The sequence below is a fragment of the Anopheles arabiensis genome, chromosome 2, assembly GCF_016920715.1.
Source record: "Anopheles arabiensis isolate DONGOLA chromosome 2, AaraD3, whole genome shotgun sequence".
Classification (NCBI taxonomy): domain Eukaryota; kingdom Metazoa; phylum Arthropoda; class Insecta; order Diptera; family Culicidae; genus Anopheles; species Anopheles arabiensis.
This window is the reverse complement of record NC_053517.1, coordinates 16,128,787-16,139,312: the sequence shown is the minus strand read 5'-3', so window position 1 is coordinate 16,139,312 and position 10,526 is coordinate 16,128,787. Positions and strand designations below refer to the sequence as shown.

General features: G+C 47.3%; 3 protein-coding genes across 3 annotated transcripts; 2 read left to right on the top strand and 1 right to left on the bottom strand.

Annotated features, from left to right (window-relative positions):
- The first annotated feature begins 1,243 nt into the window (after positions 1 to 1,243).
- On the top strand, positions 1,244 to 4,122 carry LOC120894010 (dynein regulatory complex protein 1 homolog). Its single transcript, XM_040296327.1, has 10 exons — positions 1,244 to 1,537; positions 1,607 to 1,779; positions 1,859 to 2,191; positions 2,255 to 2,364; positions 2,438 to 2,833; positions 2,897 to 3,083; positions 3,146 to 3,435; positions 3,514 to 3,617; positions 3,697 to 3,844; positions 3,910 to 4,122. The coding sequence occupies exons 1-10, from the start codon at positions 1,359 to 1,361 to the stop codon at positions 4,024 to 4,026; spliced, it is 2,037 nt and encodes a 678-aa protein (XP_040152261.1). The 5' UTR covers positions 1,244 to 1,358; the 3' UTR covers positions 4,027 to 4,122.
- Positions 4,123 to 4,323: 201 nt separating this feature from the next.
- On the top strand, positions 4,324 to 7,678 carry LOC120894007 (SCY1-like protein 2). Its single transcript, XM_040296326.1, has 6 exons — positions 4,324 to 4,634; positions 4,838 to 5,443; positions 5,513 to 5,721; positions 5,803 to 6,475; positions 6,548 to 6,995; positions 7,054 to 7,678. Exons 1-6 carry the CDS (start codon positions 4,508 to 4,510, stop codon positions 7,454 to 7,456), a joined length of 2,466 nt encoding a protein of 821 aa, XP_040152260.1. The 5' UTR covers positions 4,324 to 4,507; the 3' UTR covers positions 7,457 to 7,678.
- A 58-nt stretch (positions 7,679 to 7,736) lies between these two features.
- Positions 7,737 to 10,366, bottom strand: LOC120894011 (protein phosphatase PTC7 homolog). The gene is made up of 5 exons (XM_040296328.1): positions 9,984 to 10,366; positions 9,691 to 9,870; positions 9,080 to 9,393; positions 8,426 to 8,564; positions 7,737 to 8,337 (listed from the first exon to the last, which is right to left on the bottom strand). The coding sequence occupies exons 1-5, from the start codon at positions 10,195 to 10,197 to the stop codon at positions 8,288 to 8,290; spliced, it is 897 nt and encodes a 298-aa protein (XP_040152262.1). The 5' UTR covers positions 10,198 to 10,366; the 3' UTR covers positions 7,737 to 8,287.
- Positions 10,367 to 10,526: the final 160 nt, after the last annotated feature.

The window sequence follows — 10,526 nt, the reverse complement described above, 5'->3', positions numbered from 1 at the left end:
AACGATTTTTCGTTAAACAGCCCCAAATCAGCTATAAAGTACGAGCTGGCTATTTGGGCTCATACCCCTTCCTTTCCGTTTCTTCCCGAACAAGCTGCACTAGTGCGAGCGAGACACCGATACCACCATGCCGCTGCGAGAAAACCAAACTGAGCGCGCAGGCTGAAAGTGAACGCACACATTCACACATGTGTAATTGTGTGAGTGCAAAAACTGTGTGGAAACCAAAACACGCTCGCGGCTCTGCGTAATTCCATGTATTTCCAACCGTCTCCCCCTGCTTCTACATGCCCCTCGTCTGAAAGTCGCACACTTTTTCATTCTCTTTGCTAGTAGGATAATCGTTAAAATAATTGATTTAATTTAAATTGTTGCGTTCTGAACAGTGCTCCTGCCGAAATCTGCCAATATAATCTGGCCACACTGGTCCGCAGGTCAGGCGAGCTTTTTGGCGGCCACCGTCGCAAAACCGTCGCAAAACGTCAAAACTGGCGTCGCATGTACTGCAAACCGACGTCGCCAGCGAGCGAAACTCGCAACGATTTCGAGGCGCTGGCGACGGTCGTTTTTGACGTTTTGCGACGGTTATTGACCTCTCGAGTGAGCTTTTGCCCTGCGGTCCAGTGTGGCCAGATTATATTGGCAGATTTCGGCAGGAGCACTGTTGAGAACGCAACCATTTAACCGTCTTGTGTACGACCAAAAAACTTTACGTAATCGTACAACCGCCTACCCTAAAACCGCCTAGGCCATACAATTTGTATGGAAGAATGATGTTTTTTGTGATTCAAAGAGTATATATTTTGAATTTGTTGTAAGATTTGAATGAAAACTGTCTTATAGGTTCATAATAATGTTTTATAACATATCGTTGTAAAATTAGAATTTTACAAATCGAATCCATATCCTAAGTAAAGGATATATAATTGCATATTCTTTTGAAATGGAACTTTATATTTGCGCATTAGTACCCCCCCCCCCCCCCTTAACACATCACGCTTAACACTTCTTTCGCTTTCACTTCTTTCAACTCGAGTTCAGTTTCGAGTTTTAAACTACCGAAAACTACCGATAAAATTTTGATGCGCCTACCGAAAACCGCCAAAATAATCTGGCCACACTGGTCATGAGCAAAAGCGCCAACTGTCAAATATAGTTTTTGACAGCGGCAGCGCTTGTTATTTAGTACAACCGTTTTTAGCACAAGAAGACCGCCATGGCCATGGTAACGGTTATCGAAAGAATTTTGTTTAGTTGAGTTGAGGAAAAAAGTCTAGTCTGCTACGGTGCTGTTGGCTTGTCCGCTGCCTTTTATTCAATTCTACAATCCATATTTCTATCCTATAATCCATAAAAAAATGGATGCCGAAGATTCGGTTCCGGAAAAGGAAAGTACCGACTCAGGAGCGGTTCCCGCTGTACCAAAAGACGGTGCCAATCCACTATTTCTCAATTTAGTGGAATCGGCATTGCTGGAAGGGCGGTCGCATAGTATCGTCGAAAGTTTCGTGCGTGACAATCGGTTCCGCAAAAAGAAGTAAGTTAAATGAACAGTAATTCACAAGGATATGAACACATTAACCTATTTTGTTTGCTCTCTGTTTAGTATCCCGTTAAACTACGCGGAGGATAAGGAAAGGATACGCATCTGTTTGAATAATGCGGACAAGCGGATCGCGGAACTTATGCGCGATGGGCTGGAACTTATCGAGGACGTGCGTGTGGCCAGCGACAGACACGAGGTGGAACGTCGCATGGCAGAGGCGGATATTAAGGGATGTGAGTAAAACGACTTCTGTAGAAGGAGTGAAAGTATCGTTCTCGATCCTAAAACTTTCGCTAACCCTCGTTTTTATAGCTCTCCTGAGCAAGATTCATACCGAGTCGGTAGATTCGGTAGCAAAATTTCAAACCACCTTCGAAAAGTGGACCGAAATCAAAGCCCTGAAAGATCCGATGCTGATGAACGATGAGCTGCAGCTGCAGAAGAACCGCGTCGAGGAGCTGCTGAAACAGAAGGACATAATCATTGCTGAGTGCCGGAAGGAGCTGCAGGCGGCTGACGATCGGTACGCTAGGGACATTCGCAAGCAGATAGTCGATATTCAGAGTTTGGTGCATCGGGCCGATACGGAGGTGGAGGCAATGAAAAGCATTCTGAAGGAAAATTTAGATCTCATTCAAGGAACAGGTACACAGAGGCGGGAATGGGAGAGGCGTAATTGGTGGTTAAGAATTTGTTGAAAAATTTCAGTTGAGGAGGAACGAGTCATATTGCAGAATGCGGCAAATTTCAACTGGAATGATGTTTATGCAAAGCGAGCCACAAATGAACGCATCAAAGTAAAGCAAAAGAAGGAACGGGTAAGATATCGAGGAATGTCGGTTATGATTTTTTTTGTTGAAATCAATCAATTTATTGGCAATCTCTTTCCAGTTGCTCGCGAATCTAACAGAGATAGAACAGATCGAGCTTGATTACGTTGAGACAACGCGGGCCACCAGAATAAAGCTGGACAAGGACACCCAAGCGCTTGCGATCGAATTGCAAAAGATTAAAACCAACACCACGCTCAACTCGGAAAAGCTCGACTACAGCTTCCAGGTGCTGAAAAAGCGGGAAGACGAAAACCTGATGGTAAAGAACGCCCAAAAGCGTCGTCTGGCCAAGCTGCACGAAACCATCTTCACGCTGCGCAATAAGCTGAAGGACACGAAAACGACCTACTACATTGAGACGGAAAAGACGGCCAAAATGATTGAGAAGCTGCATCACAGCGTGGACCACATACGCAGCAAACTGGAATGCTCCAAGAAGGCGTACGATAAGCGGGTAAGCTACGTTAGCGTGCCATTTGCATGTTTCAAGTGCGTAAGGTCTTTTGTGTTCTTGTAGGTCCGATCTATTTGGAACTTGAATCGTGACGAATGCTTTGAAATCATTCAAAACATATCGGCCATTGATAAAATACTCGTCGAGCAGCATCTGAACCGGAAGTGGACCAATAATTTGAGTGCCATTTCGGATTTGCTGCTAAACTATGATCCACTATGCACACCGAAGCTGCCCAGCACAGCGAAAAGTAAGTATGGAGTGGTGGAATTCCATTGTTTCGTAACATCATTTTCTGGCACAATCTTCTAGCAAAGCGAAGCCTTACCAGCTCCAAAGAGGAACAGCAGCAACAGCAGCAGCAGAACGATTTCACGCGGTTGAAAAATTTGCTCGAACAGTCACGCTTTCTGAGTGATAAAAAGCTGGAAACGGCGTTGCAAGATCGGCAGCTCGATAGTTGCGGCATGACACTGATCTGTATGGACAATGTGCTGAATGCGCTCGGGATCGACAGCATGGATGGTGTGCGTCAACTGCAGTCCACCCACTCGGACGTGCAGCATTTGAATGACGCGGAGGACGCATGCAGCACCTCGGATGTTAGTTGTGAGCCCATCTGCAGGGCGCAGGATGTTGGGAATTCGGCAAGGATATGAATTTATTTCTTTTTTCTACAGGTTTCTTCGGTTGATAACAGGGAGGTCGATACACACCAAAGGGCGCTTACAACGTCGCGGGATCTTTTGGCACTTAAGATGTTCTGCGAGGACGATGATGAGGCGTGAGTATTGCAAGGGGTTTCGTTTTCTCCCATTTAGAAACACAAATAGGATAAGGAGCTGTAATGATTGCAATTCCAGATTACACTCTCAAGCGGAAGTTAAAGCCGAAGCTAAGCTCACGCTCTCCGATACGCGGAAGTTTTGGGAGTCGTTCAAGAACATTTTCCTTCCCAATCAAATGAAAGTTTGGGATACGATGGAAGAAAGTTTGAGCAAATACTTGCAGGTATGCAGTGAGTTTCCGAATGCGCCTCTTGGAGATATGAACGTTATTTTGCAATTTTTTACCAGGTACTCCGCGAAAGGCATGCACTGGACGAGGAGTGTAGTTTCCTGCGGAAGCAAAACCAAGAGCTGCAGCACATTATGCAGAAAATGTTGATCAAACCGTTGAACGACGATTTTTAGACAACGAAACACGTGCACGGTTTGAATTTGATGCTCTTCTGTAGCGTTTTGTACTTTTTGGGATGATTTAAAATCAAATTATCGTGTGGTGTGTAATGGTGAACGCTTTTCGCTATCCATAATATGAAATCTTATCGCGTGAGGAGGGTTCCAATAAAACCTAATATCGAATCATTTTCTTATCAATAAATCGTTTTCAGTTTCTTCTCCCAGCGTGCTTTGCTTTTGCTGCAACGGCGGCGCTTGCGTTTGTGTGCGTGCGTTGTTTACATCGAATGGAAAGAAAGAGGTGTCAGGTTGACGTTTGCAAAGGGAGATAAAAAAAAAAACACACAAATCAACAGAAAAAGTGGGCGCTGTTGGTTGGTTTCCAGTTTGTGGCAAAATTTATCCCGAAAATCGTGAAAAAAGAAAGCGCAAACGGATCGGCAGTAGTTGTACCCAGTGGTCAAAATTCACTTCAACATTCCAGCACGGTTCCATGGATGCCATAAACAAGATTTATTCGTCCGTTTCACAGACGGTCTCCACCCTGTCCGCCGTATTCCTGGGGAATCCTCTCACCAAGGACTATGATATCGCGGAACATATTGGATCCGCAGGGACAGGTAATGCGAAGGAAACCTGTGTGGTGCGCGGGGTGCCGTTCCTGAAACAACGACCGTCGTTGTTTATGTTGTATCATACGGAACGTTCGTGCTGATCGAAGAATGAATCATCCGAGTTCCGTGGTTTGGCAAGCCACCTCACCAATACCGTTGATAACACAGTGCTCACACTTTTCTGTTTCTCTCCCTTCCTTCCCCGTCAGAGCTGGTGTGGAAAATCTACACCGGCAGCAAACGCACGACGAAGGAGGTGGCCTCCATATTTGTGTTCGACAAGAAGCAGCTAGAGCTGTTTACCAAAGACGAGCGGGAAGAGATCTGCGAAAACATACGGCGCGGCGTGGTGCAGTTAACGAAGATACGCCACCCGCAGGTACTGACGGTGCAGCACGCGATGGAGGAAAGTCGCGATACGATCGCGTTCGCCACCGAGCCCGTGGTGGCCAGCCTGGCCAATCTGCTCGGCAACACGACGAACGTTTCCAACACCGGGCTGCTGGCGGAGTACAAGCTGTCCGAGTTCGACACCAAGTTTGGCATCTTCGAGCTGATCAAGGGCATCCGGTTTCTGCACGACGAGGTGCAGCTGGTGCACCGGCATCTCTGCACGGAAAACATCATCGTCAACAAGCAGGGCGTGTGGAAGCTGTTTGGGTTTGGATTTTGCTGGAGCAAACGGGCGCCCGGGACGCCGGTGGGGAACCATCCCTTCAAAAGCCGGCTGTTGGGCAACCCGGGCTCGAAGTGGACGGCTCCGGAGTTGATACTGGAAAACACCTGTAACGATTCGACCGATATTTATTCTTTAGGTAGTGTGACAAAAGGTGACAGCTTTTCTTATTGAAGTGCTTGTATTAATGTTTGCAATCCCTTTTAAGGTATTTTAATTTATACAATTTATACACGGGAAAACATTCCCTCCCCTGACGCCTCGTCGGATCTGTACGGGTACAAGCAGTCCGTCACCAAGCTTAGCAATCAAGGACCACCGAAGCTGACCGCGATCCCGGAGTCGCTGCGATCGGAGGTGAAGAAAATGCTTAGCGTCAATCCTCAGGCTCGACCGACGCTGCAGTCGTTAACTCAGGTAAGTGGGCGGATAGACCGACGGCCCTTCCTCTAATCGAAACCGAATACAACACGAACGTAATCCATTCCATCTCTGCAGATTTCATACTTCTGTGACCAATATGTGCAATGTTTAGACAGTTTGGAAACGCTATTTCCGAAGGATAACTTAGAAAAGTCCGAATTCTACAAGCGGCTCGCCACCATCATCGGCGACATTCCGCACCGCGTGCGGCTGTATCGCATCCTGCCCCTGCTGGTGAAAGAGTTCGTCAACTGTTCGATGATACCGTTCGTGCTGACGAACATTCTCACCATCACGGCGAGCTGTACCAGGGCCGAGTACATGCAGCACGTCAGTTCCCATCTGCGGCCGGTCATGCTGCTCGACGAGCCGGTTCAAATAATGCTGATCTTTTTCCAAAACCTCGACGTGCTGCTGAAGGTGTGCCCGTCGGAGGAGATACGGGCGAGCGTGCTGCCGCTCGTCTACAAAGCGCTCGAATCGAAATCGCAACAAATCCAGGAGCTTTGCCTTTCGATCATCCCGTCCGTGGTGGTGCATCTGGACAAGGCCACGATCAAGGGTGGGCTGGTGCCGCGCATTAAGACGCTCTGCTCCGGCACGAACCTGGTGTCGGTGCGGGTGAAATGTTTGCTCTGCCTGGGGCAGCTGGCACCGAAAATCGACAAGTGGGTCATGATCGACGATATCGTGTCGTACCTTCCGTCCGTGAATTGTCGCGAGCCGGCCGTTATCATGGCGATTGTTGGTAAGTGTTTCTGCCATCGGGCGGGCCCGGTTGGTGTGCAAGGAATTGCATTTTTCCTTTTTCGGTTTGCAGGTGTCTATAAAATATCGTTCAACACGGATGGGCTAGGCATACCGAAGGATGTGCTTGCCTGCAAGGTGCTACCCCATCTCTTCCCGATGACCATCGTGAATGGGCTTTCGCTGCAGCAGTTCAATGCCATCATTGCACTGATCAAGGAGTTTACGCGCAAGATTGAGGAGGAGCAGGGGGACAAGCTGGGCAGCAAGGCGGGTTCCATCTCGTCCAGTACCAGCAGCAGCAGCTTGCAGGAAAAACAGCAATCCGAACTGCAGCAGTCCTTTGGTAGCTTAGGGTTTGGTAGTGGCAACGATCTGTATGGGGATTTTATGCAATCACCAGCGTCACCAGTTCCCAAACAAACAGCTCAATCGACGGCACAGCAGCAGCAGCAACAACAACAGCGGAAAGCAGGTGGCGGTCCAATGAAGCTACAACTGAAACCACTTCAAGCCCAAAGGTAAATAGTGAGCTTGATAAATCTGTTATTCTGGTACTCAAAATTAATTTAATTTTAGCAATTTGAATTGGAGCGTATCTCCGATGGCAACGACAGCAAAGGAAAACAGCAACAACTACAATCTATTTACACAGCAACAGCAGCAACAGAATGCTTCCTCCACGCTACAAAACAAAGTCCATCCTCCGCCGGCCATCGCAATGCCTATGATGCCGGCGCCAGCAGCAGCAGCACCCACAGCTTCCATGGCTTCCAACATGTGGATGAACAACAATGGCTCGACGGGGGTAACGAAGCGGCTCGAGCTGACCTCACCGACGAACAGCAGCAGCAGCAACCCGTACGGACAGTTGCAACCGCTCATTCCCACTCCCTCGCAGACGGGCGGCAAGGCGTCGGCCAAATCAGCCACCAGTCCAATGCTCTCGAAGGAGGACATTATGGAGTTTTTGCAAAAGTAAACCCACTGCAGCGCATTGGCATAGAAGCGGCTTACACATTGTTCGACTTACGCGCACCCAGCTTTGTTCAACTGTTCAACTGCACCACGTGTTGTTTGGTTTGGAGCGTGGGAGACTCTCTCACTTCCATGTTCGCTAATTGTACGCGGCACTTCACACATACATTCAGTATCTAGAGCTACGGTAATAAAAAAAGAAAACCATTTGATGCCGTACTCCGTATTCTTTCTTGTTATTCTGTTATTTTTTTCCCCAAGAAAGGAGAAATGAAAGAAGACGGTTTTCAGAGTTTTAAATTGTTTCGCCTATTTTGAAGACGTTCACCTTTCTACATCCTTACAAAATGGGTCGATTCGAAGTTTTATTATTTGATCGCTTTAGGAACCCTTTTGTCTTGCGGACACAGACAAAGAGGATGAAAAATAATAAGAAACTAATATAAGAAGCAATAAACCTAAAAGCTACAACAAAATTTATTCCAACAGCCTTTCGCGTTGCATGTATGGTTCCGTTCCGCCAGCACTTCCAGCACTTCCACCAGTGTTCCCACCCATTTTGCTGTGGGCTGGGTAACTCTCTTTGCATGGGTGGTGGTTGTGTTTTGTTTCCTTTTCTTCCTTCGTTTCCTTGTTTGCCGCAATCGCTAACTTAATTTGCCTAAGAAGTTCGTTCGCCTGCCCACACGCGCCCGTTTTCTATTAGAGTAATTTCTTCCTCCCCAGTAATGCTGCTCCTGGCCGCGCCGTTTTGCGTTCTAATTTTTGTATGTTGGTTGGTTTTCGGTTTTGCACAATGCCAGCATTTCGAATGCATGCTGTCTGATGCACGAGGCTACAGAGCTACGGTCGCTAACACTACGGTTATATCGTCTGGTTTACCACCTAGTGGAAAGAAAAGGAAAGTGGAAAAAAGGCCACACAATTAGTACGGGAAAACAGCTGTTAAATGGTTAACATAAGTAATACATACCCATTGCATTGATATTATTTCTCCTAGCATTTACGGAAAAGGGCGATAGAAACTTACTATCGAACGACAGCGATCTTGCCATTAGCGCAATCGAATTTGCACACATCTGTAACTTGACTTGATCGTTTTCTCCTTCCACCTGCAATGAGGGAAATTTTAGGATTAATTTGCAATCAAGTTTGTTAAAATAATTTATTTTCAAACAACGAAAATATGTGTGAAAGAGGATCAGTAAAAAATGATTAAAATCGCAAAAAAAAAACCCACTGAACTCTATATATAAAGATCAATTGCTGATTAGGATGTTCCAATAACAATAAACAAAAAAAACAGAGTGAAAAATACAACCAAATTACAGGGTTAGTCAACCATGACGGTCATTTGTTTGCCTTCAATGCCATTAAACATGTAAAAAAATGACTTCATTAGTAAAAACATTAGGTATTTTAGCAACATGGTTGCTACTTTTCTCTATCTCTCTCTCTTTGTCTCTGTTCTTTTCTCTGCACCGTAAATGAACAAAAACGATTACTAATTACCGTACGCTTGCATCACGTGCCTAGACGGAGCGCACTCATCCTCATTTCATCTACCAACCGCGTACTACCCCACATGGAGGTGGTGGAACTACTACTACTACTACAATCAACTTACCCGCTGGAGAGTGTCGACTAGCAGCTTGATCGGAACATTATCAAACACACCGTCCGTGGCGACGAGTATGACGTCCCCGTTGCACACGGGAAAGGTGGTCGTGTTGGCCGACTCGGGCCTATCGCTCAACACATCGGTATGGCCGGGCGGGGGTAGGGAGAGCTGGAACGGGGTGTTGAAGTAGTGCTGCTGCTCCTCGCTGCGATGCACTATTTCACCCTTGCGCACTATGATGAAGCCGCTGTCGCCGATGTTGGCCGTGTAAATGCTACTGTCTTCGCGATTAAACACCACTATACAGGCAGTACTGCTACCTGTGGGGCGAGACGGAATGGAGGCGAAAGGAGGGTTCACTATTTAATCTTGATGCAGCCCAGATGTGCAATCATCACACCGCCCAACTATGGATCGAAACCGCCCGGAGGGAGAGTGGTGTTGTGCAAAAATATTAAATGGTCACGGTCACCACTACAAATACATACACACTCACACACACGTGCGGTACGGTTTTTTGCATTCGCTCGCACGCGATTACCAGAGCGAGAGGGCACATGATATTTGCTTGTTTGCCGTGAGTGACACGGCTCGCCATCGAAAAGGGTCCCCCTTACCCAGAATGCATTTCCTGTTGTCCTGCAGATCCCGGAATCCGGACGCAATCAGGTTCACTGGCTTGATGGGATCGAAGCGGGAAAACTTTACCAACCGTTCGCAGTTCCTCATCAGCACCATCGCGAACTCGCCCGGATCAATTCCATAACTGCGCCATCCGCCGACCCCATCAGCGACACCTGTCAGATGGTGAGCGAGAGCAGAAGTAGAAGAAGGGAGAGGGCGAGAAAAAAACATCATGTAATGCTGTGCGCGGTGGGTCCTGTCTGCTCCTGGCCTGGCCTTTACTTACCGAGCACGTCGGCTGTTTTGGTGTTGGCGATGAACCACGCATCGTCCCCCATCTTACCAGGCTTGTACTTTGACTGGGCCAGGTTCTTCGGGAAGCCACTGACGACGGAGATGAAGCGCGAGTAGGTGCGGGGCTTGTTTTCCGCAGTGGCGCTTGCAGCTTGCCAATTCTGGTGCAACGCTCGGGAAAGCCATCGTGTCGTCCAGGATCGCATTATTTTGGGAGGGTGCGGGAAAGGATTACTGAATCATGGGCAACCCACTAGCGGACACACACACACGCACGCGGACACGGCCGAAAGAAGCGAAAATTGCACCAACAATCGTAAACAAAACTTTGGACCACTCGTGCTAATTCTTTATTCACTCTGGGCTAGAAGGCAGGTCGGTTCATGGGCCGAGCATTTTGACATGTTCGCTGTCACGTGACGCTTTGACAGTTGAACGCAAATGTACGAAAAGGCCTTTTGGTTTTGGACCAATATTTAAACAAAACGAGTAGCGTTAAACATGAGATTTTCCTAAATTATGTAAAAAAATAGTA